The 22,153-nt window shown below is 39.9% G+C and overlaps 1 protein-coding gene across 6 annotated transcripts in view; it reads right to left on the reverse strand.

Moving 5' to 3' along the window:
• LOC131063777 (uncharacterized) overlaps positions 1-22,153 on the reverse strand; it is a 287,839-nt gene that overhangs the window by 171,133 nt on the left and 94,553 nt on the right. For all 6 annotated transcript variants that reach the window (XR_009111129.2, XM_057997712.2, XM_057997713.2 and 3 more), the window contains exon 7: positions 10,978-11,106. Coding sequence is in view for 5 of the 6 variants with exons in the window: in XM_057997712.2 (XP_057853695.1) it covers positions 10,978-11,106 (129 nt within the window). In the remaining variant the exon portion in view is untranslated. The remainder of the gene's footprint in view (positions 1-10,977; positions 11,107-22,153) is intronic.

The raw sequence follows: 22,153 nt of genomic DNA on the forward strand, positions 1-22,153 counted from the left end.
CACACTTATACTGAGACCAACTTTTCAATTTATAAACTTTAACAATCACAAAATAATAATCAACGCATCCACAAAAGTAAGATCTAACAATTTAGAGCACAAGATGCACACATGATTTACATGGAAACCCTTGCAAAAGAAAAACATGCAACATATTGCTTATAAAGGAAACTTCTTACAACTTTGTAGGCACCAACCCGCAAGATACACCAATCCCCTCCACTGAGCACCAACACAACAAGAGGCATCGATTTATTTGAAAGAGAGGCACCAACCCTCTCAAAATAGAAAGCACCAACCTTCAAAATGTGATATAATAATATGTTTGTGACCTCTTATTGGATCTGCCCTAAATCACCTTCAAAAGCTATTTACAACACCAACATCTGCCTTAAAACTCTACTTTCAAATCTATAAATTATCTCCACTTAGATCTGCAATATGATTTTCAATTAACGCTTATGAATCTGAAATGAATCTTCACAAAAGTCTGCATTTAACACTCTCCAAGACTTCACAACATACACTTACAAATTGGTGAAAATAAATAGCCAATTCGGATTATACTTGATTAAATTTTAATGTTGCCTAGTGGCAATTAAAATTTAATTACTTAAAGCGATTACAATATGAGACTGGTCCTATTTGGGTGTAACATGCTAAGGCAACATGTAACTTGTGATGACATGATAGGTCAAGAACTATTCATGTAACTTGTAAACAGAGTTTGAATTTATTGTATTTTGGCACCAAGTTTATTATAGCCGACTAAGGCAAATAAGTTACTTGTATCTCCTATATAAACAAGGCGATGTAATCCATTCGAAACAACACTCATGCATTCATCCAATTCAGTGATCTGATCTGCAAGCAATTCAAGACACACTGAATACACCTTGAGGGCCTGCCATTATACTCTGGGGTCAGCGAACTTACCTTGGAGAATAGTGAATTCATCCTAGCTGTGTGAATCCAGTCAAGGGTGGCGATTATCATCAGATTGAAGGACAAGTCAAATTCGGATCAGAATTCAAGATTCAGGTAAGTCAGTTTGTTCATGCCCTAAGTGGGCGAATTTGTACTTGGCTATCCCTTGACATTAATATAATCTGATCTGAATCTTGTTGCTCAGTTTTTCCTCCAAGAGGGAGGTTTTCCCAGGATACTACTGTGTTGTTCTTGTGTTGTTTTGTACTATTATGTGTTGCATTTTCAGTTTCAGTTATTTACATTTTAGTCTGATCACTAAAAACTAACATGGTATCAGAGCTTGGTTCGTAAATAGTTGTGATCAGATTTGTCAATCTTTTATCGTCTTTCAGTGTAACCTACTATTCAAAGCTTTAGACTACATGGCTTCTTCTCTTAGGGCTGAAGACAGGTTGGAAGGTTCTGCGAATTACACCTCTTGGAACGTTCGTATGATGATGGCCTTGAATGATCTTGCTGAATACGTTAGCAAGGATGCTGAAGAACCTACTGATGAAAAAGAAAAGGAAGAATGGAAGAAAGATTTTCAAGCTCGAAGGTTGATCATTGATTCTGTCAAAGACCATATTGTGTCATCTATCTCCAAGATGAAGTCTGCTAGAGAGATGTTCAGCACATTGGAGAAGATGTATGAAGTCAACAACACTAGCCACATTCTTGCCTTGAGGAATCAGCTATCCCACATCTGATTGGAGAAAGGGGAATCTATCACTTCCTACTTCATGAGAATGACTGGTTTAAAGGATCAACTTTCAGCAGCAGGGAAGGAAGTTGAAGACAACGATCTTACCTTGACTACCCTCAATGGTCTTCCTCCAGCTTAGGAACCATTCATTCAAGGAATCAGTATGAGGATTGAGCTTCCCAAGTTTGAATGGTTGAGGGGAGATTGCATCCAAGAAGAATCTCGACTGGCTGCCAAGGGGGCAATTAGGAACTCTCATGGAGGAGATCATCACATGCTTGCAACCCAATCAGTCAAGAAGAAAGGTGGAAATTGGAAGAAGGGCAACTTCAAGAGGAATAGAGATTTCATACCTTTAACAAGTCATGATTCAAGGAAGAAGCCAAGAGATCTCTCACGCATTCATTGCTTCAGGTGTGACAAATTTGGTCACTATGCGAAGGAATGTCAAAATCAGCTCAAGCAAGGAGAACCGAATCTCAATGAGGTTGCAGAACAGAAGAACAATGAAGACTTCCTCTTCATCTCTGCCTTGTCACACAATGTACCGACTGACTACAACACATGGTTGATCGATAGTGGCGCATCTAGACACATCACAAGCTACCAAGAGCATCTTTTAGACTTGATAGAGAAAGAATCCAATCTTCATGTGGTAATTGGTGATGATGCTGATATTCGGTAAGAGCTTTCGGTACTACTTCATTAAATTTAGATTTCGGTATCTCTCTACATCTCGGTGATATTTTATTTGTGCCTGGAATTAAAAGGAATCTTATCTCCATTTCTGTACTCGAAGATAACGGTTATCAATTAGCATTTTCTGAGGGCAGAGTACTTGCGTGGCCTAAGAAATCTAGTTTTAAATTTGCTCATGTCATTGGTAATAGATATGATAGCTTATACAAGCTTTCAGCCAAACCTGTTTAAGCTCTCATTCATGAGGCTCTTGAGATCAGCGAACTATGGCACAAGAGGTTTGGTCATTTACACTTCCAAGCACTTCCCTCACTTGAGAAGATGGACAAAGGTATGCCTAAACTTAGTCAATTTCATGATGATACTTGCAAAGGATGTGCTTTAGGTAAGAACACTAAAAGTCCATTTTATAAAAGTGAAAGTAGAGCTAAAGAAAAATTAGCACTTGTTCATTTTGATTTATGTGGACCTATGTCTGTTGCTTCACCTAGTGGATGCCTATACTATGTTATATTCATAGATGATTTCTCTAGAAAGACTTGGATTTACTTTCTGAAAACTAAAGAATTTGATGAAGTATTAAGTAGGTTCAAAGAATTTAAGGCTTTAGTTGAAAATCTATCTGGAAAAAGAATTAAAGTGTTAAAGATCTAATAATGGAGGTGAATAGAGCTCAAGTAGCTTTCATGACTTTTGTGTAGAAACAGGAATTAAGAGGGAGTTTTGTGTTCCCTACAATCCTCAGCAAAATGGGGTGGCTGAAAGGAAGAATAGATCCATGGTTGAAGCAGCTAAAGCAATGATTCATGATCAGGATCTACAAACCTTCTTGTGGGCTGAGGCATCTAGGACTGCAGTATATATTCAGAATAGATGCCCTCATCGTGTGTTGAAGAACATGACTCCTGAAAAGCCTTCACTGAAGTCAAACTTGATATCAGCCACCTAAGGATCTTCGGAAGCCCTATCTATGTTCCTATACCAAAGGAGAAGAGAACTAAGCTAGAACCATCCGGGAAGAAGGGCATCCTTGTTGGATACAGTGAATCCTCCAAAGCATTCCGAGTCTACATCCCAGGACAAAGGTACATTGAGGTAAGTAGAGATGTAACTTTTGAAGAAAATAGTGCTCTTAAGAAATCTAAAGGTTCCTTGGTTGATGATGATAAAGAACTTAATGGAAATCAAGATATGAATGTTGATACTAACCTTGAGATTCAAAGGAAGTCTATTGAGCCTTGTGATCCTTCTGAGCCTCTGGATCCAACTGATGGACCCAGAGACATTGCAGTTAGTAAGAAGAGACCACTTTGGGTTAGGAACACCATCCAAGAAGCCAAAAAGTTTGTTGCTACCCAAGGAACATTCAGAGAAAGCAAGAGACCTCAGAAGCTCTCCAACTATGTTGAAATGATGTGCACCATTATTGAGACCGAACCATCAAATGTAGAAGAAGCCATGAACCAACAAGCATGGAAGTTGGCCATGGAAGAAGAATATCAATCCATCATCAAAAATGATGTCTGGGATATTGTGCCTAGACCTAAAGGTAAGTCTGTTGTATCCTCTAAATGGTTGTTTAAAATTAAATATACTGCAGATAGAAGTATCGAGAAATATAAAGCTAGATTTGTAGCACGTGGTTTCTCTCAAAAGGAAGGCATAGATTATGAGGAAACATTTGCAACTGTTGCTAGATATACTTCTATTAAAACTATTATAGCTATTGTTGCAGCTAAGGGCTGGAAGTTACATCAGATGGATGTAAAGACTGCTTTCCTTAATGGTGTCATTGAGGAAGAAGTCTATATTGAGCAACCAAAAGGATATGAGATTCATAATAGAGAATCTCATGTGTGCAGATTGAAGAAAGCTCTTTACGGCCTCAAGCAAGCTCCTCGAGCTTGGTATGAAAGAATTGATAAGTATTTGGTTAGTCTAGGATTTTGTAAGAATGATGTTGATTCTAACCTTTACTTTAAATTATTTGATGGTAAAATGTTAATTCTGGTTTTGTATGTGGATGATTTATTTCTAACTGGTGAAGATAGTCTCATCATTAGATGTAAGAAAGAATTAGCTACAGAATTTGAAATGAAGGATCTAGGCCTAATTTATTTCTTTCTATGTTTAGAAGTATAGCAAAGATCTAATGAAATCATCCTTAGTCAAGGAAAATATACTATTGATATATTGAAAAGATTTGGAATGATGGAATTCAAACCTATGTCTACTCCTATGGAAACTAATTTGAAGAAATTAAGTTTATCTGCAGCTAACTCTGATTGATTGGATCCTTGATGTATCTAGTTAACACTAGATCGGATATTTGTTATGCAATAAGTGCACTCAGCCAGTTCATGAACAAACCGAAGCATGTTCATCTTGTTGCAACCAAGCATATTCTGAGATATTTGCGAGGCACAGTTGGCTATGGGTTGAAGTATCCAATCAACACTGTCATCACCTTGGAAGGCTACTCTGATTCTGATTGGGCAGGAAGTGTAACCGATAGGAAGAGCACTTCAGGAATTTGTTTCAGTCTGGGATCTGTTGTTATCTCCTAGGCCAGTAGGAAATAGTCCTCAGTTGTATTAAGTACTACAAAAGCTGAATACATTGCATCAAAGTGTGGCGTCAAGAGAAGCAGTGTGGCTTCGCAAGCTTCTTGCTAAGTTGTTCGAACAACCTTGGGAACCCATTGTCATTCACTGTGACAATCAGAGTTGTATTAAGATGTCTGTTAATCCCGTGTTTCATGACAGGTCAAAACATGTGGAAACTTATTATCACTATATTCATGGTATGGTATAGAGAGGTGCCATTTAGCTGAAATATGTCAGCACTAATGAGCAGATTGCAGATGTTCTCACCAAGCCTCTAGCTCGTGTGAAGTTTGAATACTTCAGAGAGAGACTTGTAGTTGTTGAGAACACAGCTTTGGCTGAGAGGGAGTCTCAGTCCTAGTGATGCACAAAGTTGCATCTTCCACCCTCTGCGGGCAATGCAAGGTGGAGTCACCCTTTGTGGGTAATGCAAGGTGACATTGAATCCTTCTCAAGAAAATGTTGAGGTGAAAGACCTCCTCTACCCTTTATGGGCAATGCAAGGTGGACCCATCCTCTGCAAGCAATGCAAGATGGATACTGTGTTATTACAATATGATAATCCTCTCTAGCTAAAGGGAGTGTTGAAAATAAATAGCCAGTTCGGATTATACTTGATTAAATTTTAATGTTGCCTAGTGGCAATTAAAGTTTAATTACTTAAAGCGATTACAATATGAGATTGGTCCTATTTGGGTGTAACGTGCTAAGGCAACATGTAACTTGTGATGACATGATAGGTCAAGACCTATTCATGTAACTTGTAAACAAAATTCGAATTTATTGTATTTTGGTGCCAAGTTTATTATAGCCGACTAAGGCAAATAAGTTACTTGTATCTCCTATATAAACAAGGCGATGTAATCCATTCTAAACAACACCCATGCATTCATCCAATTCACCAATCTGATCTGCAAGCAATTCAAGACACAGCGAATGTACCTTGAGGGCCTGCCATTATACTCTGGGGTCAGCGAACTTACCTTGGAGAATAGCAAATTCATCCTAGCTGTGTGAATCCAGTCAAGGGTGGCGATTATCATCAAATTGAAGGACAAGTCAAATTCAGATCAGAATTCAAGATTCAGATAAGTCAGTTTGTTCATGCCCTAAGTGGGCGAATTTGTACTTGGCTATCCCTTGACATTAATATAATCTGATCTGAATCTTGTTACTCGGTTTTTCCTCCAAGAGGGAGGTTTTCCCAGGGTACTGATGTGATGTTCTTGTGTTGTTTTGCACTTGTTATGTGTTGCATTTTCAGTTTCAGTTATTTACATTCAGTCTGATCACTAAAAACTAACAAAAATAAGATCAATTTAATCTCATAATTCTGCTCACATAAGTAATATAGATCTTCTGCAATATTCTCTTAACTTTGCCCTTCATACATCTGAAAAATATGCTTGAATGATATATCTTTTTGTGCACCGAAAGACCTCTATTTAAATCCCACACTATGCCTCTTCATCCAATGGTCATGCCTCCTCAATGAGGTTGGTCAGCATCACTTAATGTTTATTTTTATTGATTCATTTCCCTTTCACAAGGTGAGCGCTAGGCTCTAGGGAGGTTGTCCAATATTTAATTTGCATTTTAATTATTTCCTTTTGGATGCTTAACATGGGGCAGCCCATGTAGCGAAGAAAATCGGTTTTTCTTGCAAACAAGAACTCTATAAAAAGTGCCATAAATTTGGCACATGTTAACTTCTTCATCCATGTTAATTCCTTCATCCATGACTCTGCTAGTTGGCCCTTTAACATCAATGACAATGATTCAACATATATTATATTTGAATTTGCCCTAATTTCTCCCTCAAAGTCTATATATTGGGAGTTGGGCTCTCATTCTCTCATTCTGCTTGTGCACACATAACAAGATGTTAAAATGAACCTAGAGAGTTATTCTTTGGACTTTTGGGGACAAAAACCCTCTTCAATTAGCCTAGTTTTGGTGGTACGAAATCAAGTGTAGCTGGTTGTTGATTTCCACATGGAGTATTCAATGTTTGCTCGAAGTTTGGTGATAAGGGTTTGTTGAAGATGAAGATATATGAAAGTTTTCTGATTTGGGTTTTCAGTTTTCGGTGTGTTTAGCTCCTTTTTGGAGTGTTGTTCAAGATTGACAAGATTTGGTCTTTTTCTCAGTGCTGGCCATTCCATTTTCATATGCACAGGGAACCACTTTACTACTCATATCGTTTGGAGTGAATTTAATTTGGTTCTGGGTATTGTTACAAAATATTCCTGTCGTTGGGCAATAAAGATCAGCATATAACATGTGGCATTTTGATTGCATTTGATTTTCTAGCAGAAGTTGCCCCTTTGGGAGGCAGCGCCCAGCTTCAGCTTGCTACATGGGGTTTTGGAGGAGTAAAGAGTTGTGTGAGGGAGGTCTTATCTTCACTATTGTGGACTTAACTTGATGATTCATTGTTACAGCTCTGTAAGAGGAAGTTTGGTGACTTATGAAGGTGATTTAAAGGAGATTCCGGTTCCCTATTGGTAGTGACAGTCGTAGAAAGCCTGTGGAAATACTGTTGTTGACAACTTCAGACCTTTATCAATTGTAGCAGACTTTATTTGGGCTTTTAGAAGGGTTTAAGGATAGATTTTAGTTAAAGAAATTCAAGGACCAGCTTGTAGATGACTTAATGCTCTCTTGTTGAAGCAAAGATCAAATTCCCAAAGAGTATTTCAGATACATGTGAGCTGAAATCTTCGTCATTGTCATTGTTCACAGGTCTGATCTTAGTATTGCAATTTATTTTCAGTCCATATGTATTGTGCTTGTTGAAGAGTTTCATGGTGAGCCTGTTATTTAATGCATATTGGTTTATACATCCTTTCCAATGCAATATGTTATATGTGCACTCTTTAATGTTGAATGAAGTCTGAAACCAAAGCAATCAGCAAATTATTCGTGTTGTCATTCAAACTTACAAAACAGTTTCAAAAACAATCAGGGGACTACCAGCCTGCTGAGTTGTGATTGCTTGTTCTATTCTTCAACTGCATGTTAGAGTTTCAGTGATTGTTTGCCAGTTTCAGTGGCTTAATTTTAGAAATTCTCTTGATAGTTGGTAGAACAGAGTTGAAAAGTTGTTCACATTTGACAAGTCCATGTGAGATGATGCAAAAATTACTTAATTTGATGAAGGATCCAGACATTAAAAGGGATTTTTAAGAGAGTGTTGCAAAAAACAGGCATAAGGAACCAAGTATGAAAAATGATGAGCAAAAGACTCCACATCAAAAAACTCAGGTGGATGGAAGGGAATTCATAGCAGAGCATTTAGATGGAGAGATTGCCTTACCCAATGAGAAGTATATGATAGAGCCCCAGGTTGATACATTAGACACGCATGCAGTTACCTTTGATAAGCTTTTGCATGAAGTAAAAGACAAAACAGCAGCCTTGGGGTCAAGTTCAGATGTTTCCAGTCATGTTGGTCCAGATGGATACTGGTTGGATGTCCAAGCAGAGTCTTTGGGAAGGAGTGACTATGATAGTTTCAGTCTCTATGACTTGGAGAGTGACTTGTGTAGAGAATTCATCACATATGAGGTACATATTTTCACTGAACAAAGCAATCAGCCCTTGAGTCCTTGGGAACTGGGTGTGTTGACACCTAATATGATGAGGAGGCTTATTGGGATGAATTTCCTTTTGACTATAGTGCTGTTCTAACTCCATCTCTACAGTTATGTATGGAGGAAAGCATTGAAGGTGTTGATTTTGAAAAGAGCAATCTTGAAAACAAATCAGACTTGCTATTACATGGAGCTCATCTTGAGCATAGGCCTAGTGATTTTGTTGATTTGGATCCTCAGCATACTATTCGAAATAGTAATGGAGATGCACGGGAGACTTGGGACAGCCCTGGAGTTACTGGTGGAAGGAATGACAAAGGATCCGATTTTGGTATTCGTGCAGCAGTTCACTATCCTTGCATGAACATGATTGGAAGAATCAATTTGTGGTGTCCGCTGATAACCCAGTGTTTGAGATGGGTGTTGATATGACATATTTCAATCCACTTTTTGAATTGGATGATGGAACAACTCCTGGTTGCAGCGTCACACTTGATGAAAAGGATCCGGGAGAAGATTCAGGACATGAGTTGAAGTGTGGTTTTCAGCTTGGTGTTGATCTAAGTTCCCATTATGAGGTGACTGGCTACCCTCCTAGGAGATAGCCGGATATGAAATCTGCAAATGAGGAGACAGACGAAGATTGCAATTGGAGTGAGATGACACTAGGAGACATCATCATTCCCAACTACATTAGGAAATAGAAGGTAACTTGGATATGCAATTTGATGATTTTAGTTGAGAGTTATTTCCTTGTTGGTTACCACTTTGAGTTGCATCATTCTTGCATAAAGTTTGATCTTGAGTTTTGGATTTGGTCAACAAGTGGGACATTTCACAAACTATTTGAGTTGATGAGTTGCAATGCATTGAATCATGGAGACTTCTACATGTTAGATTTTGAAAGTTGTCAAACAATGTTTTTGAGCTTGCTGGAATTTTCAGAACAACGGCAAGAAAAGTAAGTTCAGAACTTATTTGGCATGGAAAATTGACATCTATTGCCTCTAGACCTATAGTGAAATTTTTTTACATGATGTAGTGCAAGAAATCCAAGTTGGTACCACTCACTGTGATGGAAAAGAAGGCATTATCAAAATGAGGTATTATGTTTTATGCTGATTGTAGTGCTGTGGATGTGCAGTTTGTGGGAGGCACTTGGATGTGTTGCAGTGGAGGCATTTTCTTTGGGAAAGAAGCCTTGGGTTGCATTAGAAAATATTCTCGTAAGGCACATATGAAGAGCGGTGTAGCACAATACAAGCATGGTGGAGCTAATTTGTTACTTCAAATTCAGCATAATGGTCACCAAAAAAGTATTTTAGAAGGCTATGGTGACCAGAGAGATGCTCCTTCGCAGAGAGTAGTTCATAAATTCCATTTTGATTCTGCTGTTGGATGCTTACCAGCCACCTCTCATTAAGGTTTGCCTTCAGGAGGTTTGGCACAATAACTCTGTCAAGGGAAGTAAAAAGATCCAATTGGTGATTGTTTGGAAGTGTTTTCCAGCCACTTCCGAGTTGTTTTTGAGCAATACAATGCTCATTTTCAATGCTAACAATTGGAGATCTCTTGGGTGCAGCTGTTGTTCCTTGCATATAGAGTTGAACTTGTTTAAATGATAAATCAGATTACTCTTCACCGATTTCAGCTTTTAATAGCAGAAGGCATATGCCTTCAGTCCGTTCAAACTGTGGAGGTTGGTGATGTGGATTAGGATAGTTTAACCCTAGAATTCATTCAGGCCAGCAAACTTTGGCATGCTTTGGTTCATCATTCAGAGATTTGTCTTCTACAGTCTGATTTAAGTTTGCAAGTTTGAAATAATATGTATTGCCTTATATTTCTAAGTTCTTTTAGTGCTAAATCTAATAGCTAGGTGCCTTAGTTATGTATGATGAAATGTATGTGAAACGCCCAACGAATACCATGAAATAGCAGCAGCAAATGTGTTTTGCATTGAAAGAGTTAAATCTGATTTTATATTCACTTTCAGCAAAATATCTTTCCATTGGTTGTGTTATCGCTTGTATCAAACACTTGAAAAAAAACAGGGGTAAACATTACATATTGCATAGCAAAAGAACAGCGAATGATACAATATAAGAAACTACATTTAAGTATGTGCTAACCTATAAAGCAGGAATTTAATAACACAATGTTCTATATAAATATAACTCAGTAGTGATATGCATGGGAAAATAAAAAGGATTATGAACAATCACACTAGTATTTGAGAGCACTTGACAAAGCATGCTTCAAATGATATGATTTGCTTAAAAATAAGGCTAACCATGAATTGCAAGGTCAACTATCGAATAAATACATTGATTTAGAATTCATCCACATCAATCTCAATATATATACATATATCTTATAAGCATAAACACACCAAGCTCACCTCACGCACTCCTATTGTTCGATCCAATGCTAAAGCCTTTATAGAAGGAACCAATAACTCTGCAACCATTCCAGCTGGCAATCCACATAGCACAACAGAATTGATAGCCTCAAGTGTCGCTATTCTTACCTGATTCAAAAAATATAATAGAATTGTTTCAAATGTGACACAATCTAAAAGAATGCAAACTTAAACAACAGAAATCAGTCAATTTTTTTTCCCAGGTTAAAATCTCGAATACGTCTTTCTCTAAGTGTTTCATCCTCAAGGGCAATTAATAAAGCAAGGCACCAAACAGGTGGAAACCATTAGAGCCATAACTTACCAAATGACATTATGTTTTAAGCATCAGACACAAATAACACAAACAAATTAAGTTCATGACACTGATATAAACCCCTCTGCTTAATATGGTGTATTCTACTGAGCTCTGTAGAACTAGAATGGGGAACTTAATGCTCTAGCTGTCACCAATGTATTTATGTCCCTATATCCTTGATTATAATCTAAGTAACTAGGCAATACTAATAAACACTAAAAGGCAAACAGATACATGCCAGTTTGAAAGTTTGGATCGTTGTATATAACATAAAAAACTAAACAATTTTGAAATTTTGAAATTTTAAACATAAAATAAATAAGATAACAGGGAATAGTTTAACAACTCATAGAGAGTAAATTATATCATATACCACCTCACTCTTACAATTGAAAACAGCTTATTTCATTTACACTCACCTTACAATATATTAATGTATAACATATGTTAGATGATGGTAATGCTAATTCAAATCAAGAATCCTACCAGTTCAATGAACAGAAGCTTGATGGCATCTTTCTACATTATTACAGGAATATATGAACAGAATATAACAGGGTCCGTATCACGCCTACAAGGAAAAACAGCTTATGCAACCATGGATAATTGTTACAAAACATAATAGATTGGCATCTCAATGTTAAATGTTAAGAGAAAAATATCAGTGAAAAGTGTAAATTAACGTTCTTGTAGCTCATTCTTTTCATGTATTTCATCCACATACTTCCAAATGTAAGTTCATTATGGATTCTGGCTGCAATCACAATATGGCCAAGGATGGTAGTTTGTTCTAAAAGCTTGGCACGGTCAATGATAATAAAGTTTTTATTGCAGATGATTCAGCTCTATAACATTGGTGGTGATGACATTGTGCTACAACAAGGCATGATTAGGGATGTTAATCAAGTACTTGATTTGAGAGTCAATCTGTTGTTTGTGTATCAAATAATTCAGCAAGAAAATAAAGTTCAGTTCCAGCCTGGTAATGTTTGTTGTGAAAAGTAAAAGTAACAACTTTCAGTAATTGGTAGCAGTAGGTTTGATAAGCATGCCAAAAACTATGTTCACAGTTTTCAATGATGTTAAAAAAATAAGTGTAAATGCATTAGTGGTAATACACAAGATACAAGCCAATTGTGGCATAAGAGATTGGGATGCCTCGATTTCAGTAACACACAATTGGGTGTGGCAGAAAACTATAGTCCATTGGTCACCTTCAGTTTTTACATCCATAGATGGGAGAGAAGGATGTGTTCTAGGAAACATCATCATGAAAAGTTTGAAGGGAAAGCATACAGTGATAAGGGGTCATCTGAGTTGGTTCATACTAATCTATTCACCATGAACCATTCATTTCTTGCCACAGTGAGGAATTGTTTGACATTCATTGATGATGTCTCTAGGTGTACTTGTTTTAATGTGTAAAATCTATGTCTTAGACATTGGAAATCATATTTGAGAAACAATTTAAACATCATGTGAATTGTTTGACTTCAGATAAGGAAGGATAGTATGTCAATCATGCATTGGAGGAGTTCTGTTCCAAGCATGGTATTGAGTGGCCGTTTACAGTTGCCTATACTCCCTAATAGAATAGTGTAGTAGAAAGATAAAAGACGACACCTGTTGAGATGGCATGTTGTATCAAGGCAAAGGTACACCATACAAATTTTGGGGAGAAGCAGCTTGTTGTTCAAGGTACATACTTAACACAGTTCCTACCAAAGTTGTTAAAAATGACATCTCAAGAATTGATGTGATAAGAAACACATTATTATCCACTACAGATTTTCTGGTAGTATTGCTTGATCTCACATTCTAAATGAGAAGAGGATGAAGGTCAATCCTATGACTTCTAATGCATCTTGATGGGACATTGAGAGGACTGTAAAGCCTATCATCCATGGACTCCTATTGCAGTCCAGACCATCATTCACAAGGATGTTATCTTTGATAATGTTTCTTCATTTGAGGATACACTGAAGTGAATCCATTCCTACATTCAAATTCTTGATATAGATGGTGAAGAGACATCTAGGCTCCAATAAGAGTCTTCTCATCATGCCAGATGACATTGCAGTAGAAGATTTGTTCACAAACATATTGTTGGAGCTTCAGTCAAAACAGATTTGAACGTTCACCACAATAATAAGAATTGACCCATTCCTAAGGGTACTTCTCCATAACAGGTTCATACTTTTAGAGGAGATATTTGAATGCCAAAGTGCACAGCTAGCACCCTTGATGAACCTAACCATAGTTGAACTACTCAGCAGGGCTTGAAAAAAAAACTCGGCAAAACTCGGCAACTTCAAAATTTGCTTAAATTTAATTACAAATGCATTATTTTTGCAAAATTCAGTGAGGAGATGCATCCAATGAATCAATAAATGAGTATACAAAAGAAACAAGCTGAGTCTAGATATATTTGATTGTTTCAAATGCAAATTGGGTACAAAATGGCATCCTCTTTTGGAATGCTGATGGTTGATAGACTAAAACAAAATGAAACAGCAAATTTTTTTGTAAAACTAAAACTAAATACTACATCAAAGCATTTTACATATTCCTCTTCTCACCTCTAGTGAAAACTAGGTGAGAGATAGAACTAGAGGGTCTAGTCCTAGGAGTCCGATGTGGCTCCTCCACCTCGCCAAAATGAGGTTGAGGGTAGCACCCCTCGCGGGAGTCTAAGGGTGAGAGAGAGAGGGGTGGACCAGAGTTCCATGACTCGCGGCGAGTCACGTGAGTCAGCGGGTCGGGTGACCCCTGCCGGGTCACAATGACCCTGACCCGGGCTTGGACGGGTCAGGGGGCGTGACTCGCCTGACTTGCCGAGTCAACGAGTCACTCCCTGACTCGCCGAGTCCGAGGGTCGTGACCCAGCCGGCGTCACTTAAAAAAATGCAGTCAATAAAACAAAAAAAACATAACATTTTTTAATGCAGTAGAGGTGATCTTTGCCAACCAATTGTGCAAAGAGGGTCGGACAAAATTGCAGCCAGGTAGAAAATTCTAAAGTTTATGACTTATGCATTTTAATTTTTCATTTTATAATCTACCTTTAAAGTTGGAAATGAGACTAATGTTTTTTTCTTTTCCTTATCTCAGATAGATGGTGGCAAATGTTTGGGCCTTAACCCCAAACCTTCAAAAAATTGCCATCGACATATTGAGCCAGCCATGCAGCACTTATGAATGTGAGCGCAACTGGAGCATGTTCGAGCACATCCACTCGAAGAGGCGAAATAGATTGTCTGTGGAGAGGTTGAATGATCTAGTCTTTGTTCATTACAACCTCTGTCTCAAGACCAGACAGATTTTAGAAGCTGACTCCTCTCCGATCACTCTAGAGACCCCGAGTCTAATTGGCTCACTGAGTCCACCGATCCAGTCTTCATTGATGAGGACCTTGAGTGGGTTGACCAAGCAGACAGAGAGGTTGAGGCTGTGGCTATGGCAAAGGAGGAGGATAAAGCACGATCAGGCATAGCACCTATGGCTACTCAAACTGGCACATCACAGGCAAAGACTATGGCTACTCAGTCATCCTGGACCTACCTTAGACGCCTTTCTAGGAGGCAGATAGATGAGGCTGAGCCAGAGCCTGAGCCATAGACTTGTTTTTGTTTACACTTTACAGTTACATATATGTTTGGGAACATTTGAAGTCATGGATTTTATATAAATTGGACAACATTTATAACTCTATATATCTATGTTTTCTAATTCCTTCAGCTACAATTTACATTTCTACGCATGTGATGGATGTATGTTTATGTATGTGATCAAATTAGCTTCTATTTGATGATGTTATAGTGTCTTTAAGCTTAATTCAATAATGGGTGTATGAAACAAGTTTTAAATCGTTAAAAATCTCTAAATTTCAAGGGTTTTCTTATTTTGCCGAGTCACGAGCCGAGTCAGAGCCAAGTCCGAGTCTGGGAACTTTGGGGTAGACAGATAGGTCTAGATCTTGGGTGAGAGAGGAGAGAATGGTAGAGAGAGGGGATAGAGGAAGAGTAATAGGGAGATAGATAGGTCTAGCATTTGGGGCAAATAAAGTGAGTGAGATAGAGAGAGCTAGAGAATGTTGATAGGAGCCTATTGATTATTGAAATTTGACTAAGTCTGAAAATATAGAAGATCTTCTAAAACCTAGAATTTGCATTATAACTCCTAGAGATCTGAAACCACTCTCAAACATCCTACCAATATATACATGAAATATAACTTACAGTACAAATGTTAAATTTCATGTATATGTTCCGATGAAGAGAATGAGACTGACTTGAAAAAACAAAAATTAGATAATTTTTTGACATGTTTGGGCCTCTTTTTTTAATGCAACCGAGTTTTTGCCAAAAACTCACCAAGTTTTTCCCAAAAACTCGGCTAGTTTCTTCTACAAGTCAATGGCGTTAACACTCGCCGAGTACTCTGCGAGTATTCCATCTATGAACCTAATGAAAATAGGGAGATAGTTCTAGACCATGGAGGACTTATACAGAAAAAACTAAGGCTATCTTATACTCTCGAGACTAGCATGAAAGGCACCTCTACATGGTTGCATTCATTCTCTTTCTTGTGAAATTCAAATTTCTACTCAATATGGACCTGTATCTCTAATTTGATAAACACTTTAAAATAACCATATCTAAATTTTGTTGCACCCCTATGAAACTTTGAATAATAATCCATTTTGTGTATGCCTTGTCAATGATTCATCTATCAAAGTGTTGCTTATAGAAGCCATATGTCATGATCTATTTTGTTTTGCTCCATTTTGAAAAATGATTGCAGTTCTTAAGTTGTTTTATCTATCAGTTCTTTTCCCTACGGCTGTGAGTGTGTGTTTAGTGCATTGCAGATAACCAGAATATGATAATATACACAGATGCAAACAAATAGATGAACTCAATACTGCATTCTCATTGATAACATGTGTTAGTACATCAGATAACATCAAGCTTGTACTATCCTACCACAAACTGGAAACAAGGACGACTATATAGGTGTCGGCACGGTTACCCGGTGCCAACTGTTGGCAACCGTCAAGTTAACCGCCGACCTTTAACACACAAATTAACACATACATAATTACCTGACAACATCATCCCCCCCAAAAAGAAGGGTTGTCTCCGGACGACATACAATCAAAATGGGAATGATGTAACATATACAGCAAAAGAAACTCAAGACGGAGGGGGTACAGAGGGCATCCCTGATAAAGAAGGGCCCGCTGGTGTGGCTGCCATCTACTCCCGTAGCTGGTACACCTGTTGTGTACGGTGGCGAAGATCCCTCTCGGTGACCAATTGTCGCTCCCTTGACCGCTTCACCATATGGACAGCCTCCATAAGCTCCTTTTGTTTCCCGTCAAGCTCGTCCAAGGCAGAAGTGAGTCGGGTCTCCAACAATGCTTGCTCACTCGTGGCAGCTGCCAACTCCTCATCCAGGCAACTAGCCCTAGCTCGCTGCTGCGCAAGCTCCAACTCAAGAGGTGGAACAGGGGTGGCCAGCTCCGCTCGAGCTGCCAGGGCGGACACCCGCGCCATCTCTGCACTGTGCTAAGTCTGCCTGAGCTAATAATAACCATCTCGAATAGACTACTCCACTCTCCTAAGTAGGGACCACATCCCACTCTCTCCAGCAACCCCCGAGCACTGCCACTCCTCCAACATCACAGGGAGCTCAACCTCAGGCCAACCCCTATCCTCAAAACATCACCCAAACGCCTAAGCGCAGCCCCCTGTGGCAAATGCAAGGATACCCTATAAGGCTGGCGGGCCAAGAGCCCACTCTTGCGTTGAAGTCGCCCACCGCCGAGCACATGCCTCAACTACGGCTAAAAACTGGCCCATCCCACTAGGCTGGGTCTCCGCAGGGTCCCCAATCTGCAGATCTAGCTGACAGGCCTCCTCTCCCAAGCCCTCTATCTCATGCAGTGTCATGGTGTTCTTCTGCTGGGGAGAAGAACTATCCCTCTCTAAGTCCACAACAGCCTTCGAAGGTGGTCGTGGGGATACGAACGGTGGTCCCACTGGCGTCAGGGGGGGAGTTGCATAGCAACCCAACCATGTATCCATAGAGGCGTCATCCTCTGCCATGTCCGCACCTCCCTCTAAGGTCTGTACAGTTGGTTCCACGGAGGAGGGCATACTCCCTACAACCCTCTATGCTGGCATCTGTGTGGGAACCTATGCTGGTGGAGGATGCAACTGTCCAAAACCAGGCATAGGGACTGTTGGGACGGCACCAACTGTCACCCTCGTACGCGAGAGTGGCGTCACCTGGCCATCCACACTCAAAAACGTCGGTGTAAAGAGGATATGGCCTGTCTTGGCTCCCTCTGGGGGCTTCAACTTACCAAATAGAGGCCCCCAAGTTCCTCTAGGTATATGTCCAAAAGTCATCATGCCATCAGCACTCTCCCCCATACAAGGGCTCTCCTACACCTCTCTCCGACCTATAAGGCGAAACGCATCGTCTCCACCACTGTTCCTCGATGAACCATCAGTGGACTCCCCACTACTACTATCAACCTCTTCTGTGGTCTCTGCCTCACTCTCAGAAACAGTCGCCTAGACTAGTCTCCTTCGCTTCTTACTAGACTGTACATCTCCACCACCTGTGGAGGTGTCGAGGTGGGTCCAATAAAAAAGGGAGGGCTGCAAGGGGTCAATGCTACTGCTTGGCTTCCATACCCACCATTCCAAAGCCACATGTGTGCATGCTGCATCTCAGAAGAGACTGATGGCGTGGAAGGGCATGTAGAACGCCTTGTGCTTCAGAGTCAAAAATTCATTGATTCTATCTGAAAGCACCATCGCCCAATTATACACCGTGTCGTTCCGCAATCCATCCATCAGGGCGATCATAGGTACTGTTGTGTCGGATGCCCTGCTGGCTCCCGTGAGGCGGCTCTTCATTACATCGAGCAAACACTGCCACCCTCCTGGTACGATGAATGATTTCTTCAAACCCCTACCCTTCGGTGCAATTATCCTCCCCCATTCGGTTGTTGACAAATCACTGCGGCATATCCACTGTAGGAGCTGCGTCATCCTCTCGGCTGACATTTTCATGGCATTCCTGTCCACCTCCTTGCCCTCGTCTGGAATACCAATCACCTGAGCAAAAGCGTCTGGTGCGAAGGAAACGACAATATCTGTGTCTTGGTATTTGAATGTCGATACTCACAGCTCTATATTATAGGTTTTATTTAACATGGGGAGGTATGGCTCGAAGTCGCGTATGGCGAAAAGAGGCATCTGTATAGCCCAATGCACACATGCCTTGCACAATGATGTCTCAGCGCAGTGTCATCTGGGGTTTGTGCTTCCATCCACCATGTCCGCCACACACTTCCACTCAAACCTTCGAATGTAACTGTTACTGCTGTAATTTTTGTTGGCATTGCTTTCTTTCCTTCATCTGGTTGCGCCACCTTTTTCCCTTTGCCGACATTGCTCGAATCTGCCATTCTGCTCCTTCCAGATGGTTGTCCCAATGAGTTCTCGGATTGCTGTAACTGCTTCCTCCAATCTAACTTATTCAGTTTCCTACTTCCTAACTCCATCAGTGAATTTGTACCTTGCTTGCACACTTATATCCTTTTCAGAATTCCTACCCTATCTCAACTTCTCTGGCCTTGGCTTTGTACGCAATCTTTAACAGTTAATTATTCCACACACTCCAAATTCAATGCCTTCCTTGGCCGTACGGATTTCACCTTCTGCACGTACGGATTTCATTTCATGATGTGCTGAATTTGATTTAATACTATACGAAATTCATATTTCATAATGTGCAGATTTCTTTTCTCCATCATATGTATGGAATGCTCTTGTCTATGTGTGTCGTACTAATTTTGTACGGATTTTCTCCCCAACATATCATACGGATTAATAGTACGGACTTATCTTGTGAGCACGAAATTTTTTTCCAATATAATGGCTTTTCCGTACAACTGTACGGTCTTTTGCGTACGATCGTACGGATTTTCTTTGTTTTTTTGTTTTTTTTTTATTAAAAAAAAATCCGGCTGTACAGCCTTTTCTGTACGGTCGTACTAATTTTCTCTTCTTTTTTTTTTAATTATTTTTTTATTTTTTCTAACTTACTCATCCGGTGGGGTCCTTCGAATGCCTCTCGTGATACAATTTTAGTTTCGACCTGTTTACAACGTCCGGTACCTCCTTCCCATCGAGCGTCCACAATTTAATTGCTTCGTTTGCACTGACCTCGTGAACCTTGAAGGGACCTAGCCATCGTACTGTAAATTTACCAGGTTTGATTTTGTTTTGCCCATTGAATTTCAACACTAATTGCCCCGGAGTAAATCTCATTCACCTAAGATGCTTGTCGTGCCAAACCTTTTGTCTTTGCTGGTCTGCCTTTGTGGCCCATTGTGCCATCATTCACCGTTCGTCCAACTTGTTCAAGGCATACAGCCTCTCCCTTAGGCTTTCCATGTCACCCAGCCGATTCTCGATGGCAATCCAAAGACTCGGCACAATGAACTCCACTGGCACCACGGCTTCTTGTTCGTACATCAATTGAAAAGGAGTCTGGCCGGTGGTCACTTTATACGTTGTCCAGTAGGCCCAAAGTACCGATGGAAGTCGTTCCTCCCAATCATCTTTTTCGACCCCACACAACTTATAAATGACAGACACTTATTTTATCGGTTGCCTTGGCGTGCCCGTTCGCTCGAGGGTAATAGGGGCTTGACAGGGAGTGGAAAATTTTTAACTCCGTGGTTAGCAGCCGGATGATGTGGTTTACGAAGTGGCCCCCCCGATCGCTTGTCAACTGGATAGGAATTCCATATCGAGTGATGATTTGTTCATAGATAAACTTTGTCGTGCCGATTGCTGAGTTGTCTGGAAGAGCTCGTGCCTCGACCCACTTTATTAAGTACTCTGTCACCGCCACAATGTACCTGCATCGATGCGCTCTACTTGGCTTCAGAGGTCCGATGAAATCTAGCCACCATCGTTCGAATAGCTCCTGTGCGTGCGATGGGTTGAGCGGCATGAAATCCCTCTTAAGTGGCCTTCTAGCCCGTTGGCACGTATCACAACTAATCACCCATTCCCGAGCATCGTTATAGAGTGTCGGCCACCAAAGCCCTGCCAACAACACTTTCCTGGTAGTTGTATCCGGCCCCATATGTCCACTTGTCGGCCCTTCGTGTTTTTCCCTCAAGACGCCTTGAACCTCTTCTTCTACAACACAATGTCGTACGACTTGGTCAGGTCCCATTTTATAAAAGAGGCCATTGATTAATTGAAACGTCCTGCTGCGGAGCACCAGCTTCCTTCTTTCTCCTGGCGGCATCTCCTTTGGAAACTGTGACGTTGAAAGGTACTCCCCCACGCTAGTGTACCAAGCAAGCAAGACAGCAATTCGAAATAGATGAGCATCCAGAAAGTCTTCGTTGACTCCCTCAGCCGGCTCACCAGACCTGATCCTTGACAATTGATCATCAATCACATGGCTTTTCCCGGGTTGAACAATGATATTGAATGTAAACTCTTGCAAGAGGAGTAACCACCGGCTGATCCGTCCCTGGATGATCGACTGGTTGACCAAGTACAACAACGCCTGGTGGTCCACATAAAATGTAAATGGCATTGCCAAAAGATAGTGCCGGAATTTCTGGACCGAATACACCATCCCCAGGGCTTCTCTTTCCGTGGTGTTGTAGTTCTTTTCGGCCTTTGATAGCAACCGACTCGCAAAGTAAACCGTCAACTTAACCGCCGACCTTTAACACACAAATTAACTCATACGTAATTACCTGACAACATCAGCCAAGCCACAAATGGAGGCAAAAAACAATGAAAGCCAATTTAGGAGATTAGTGAAGTGTGTCTCATGGATGAGAACTAGCAATTAAAGACAAAGAAGAACCTAGATCATTCATGGCAGAGTTGAGCAAAAAAATGTCAACAAAATAAGCCACTATGTGTAAGCTATTAGAGCTTCAATGGCGGAGATGAAATTAAAGAATGCCTAGAGCAGTTTGGAGATTTTATTCAAATGACAACATCAATCTTGAGTCACACCTACCAGACAAATGGGAGGTATATGTGAGAGAGACGGCCATTGTAATATTCTCAACAAATCTTAATATAAAATATTTACCACTTCTGATCACCAAGATATAATATCCCCTGCTCATATATGACTGAAAGTGAAGGGAATATTGCCAAACAATTCACTGATTTCCTGATGTTCTAGTTTCAGACTCTATAACCTGCATGTTATGCAGTTTTCTGGACAATCGTATAATCTTGCGTGTTATGCTGTTTGGACTTAGCATGCAAATACATGGACCAAAATATAGAAAATGTACACTAATAGCTGACTGGAATTTTGACAAATAGTTGGCAAACAATCATGTAACAACATATAAACTAAATGTAACCTTATATCTCCCTTCAATAGACTTATTACAAATGTCTAAATAAGTTGCCAAGACTCTTAGCTAATAACAAACAATTTTCAGAATGTAATCATATGTAGCTCCAAACTCTTTAATTGAAGCATTTTAGATTGATTACAATGATTGAATATGCATGGGCATTATTACAAATAGTTGGCATCCAATACTTTCATACCCGGATTTCCATGTCAATGACTGCAGGTCGGAAAATGTTATGACAGCAAATTCTGGAAGTATAAACCAGTAATTAAAGTCCTCAATAAACATTCTCCAACAAGTATGCAATCTGCACTTGACAAATTTTAACCACTGCTTGATATAAACCCCACATGCCAAGAGGAAGGTACTGTAGCAACTATTGTTCACGGTTACTGTAGCGTCATTATTCACGGGTACTGTAG

This window comes from Cryptomeria japonica, chromosome 5, assembly GCF_030272615.1.
Source record: "Cryptomeria japonica chromosome 5, Sugi_1.0, whole genome shotgun sequence".
Lineage (NCBI taxonomy): Eukaryota > Viridiplantae > Streptophyta > Pinopsida > Cupressales > Cupressaceae > Cryptomeria > Cryptomeria japonica.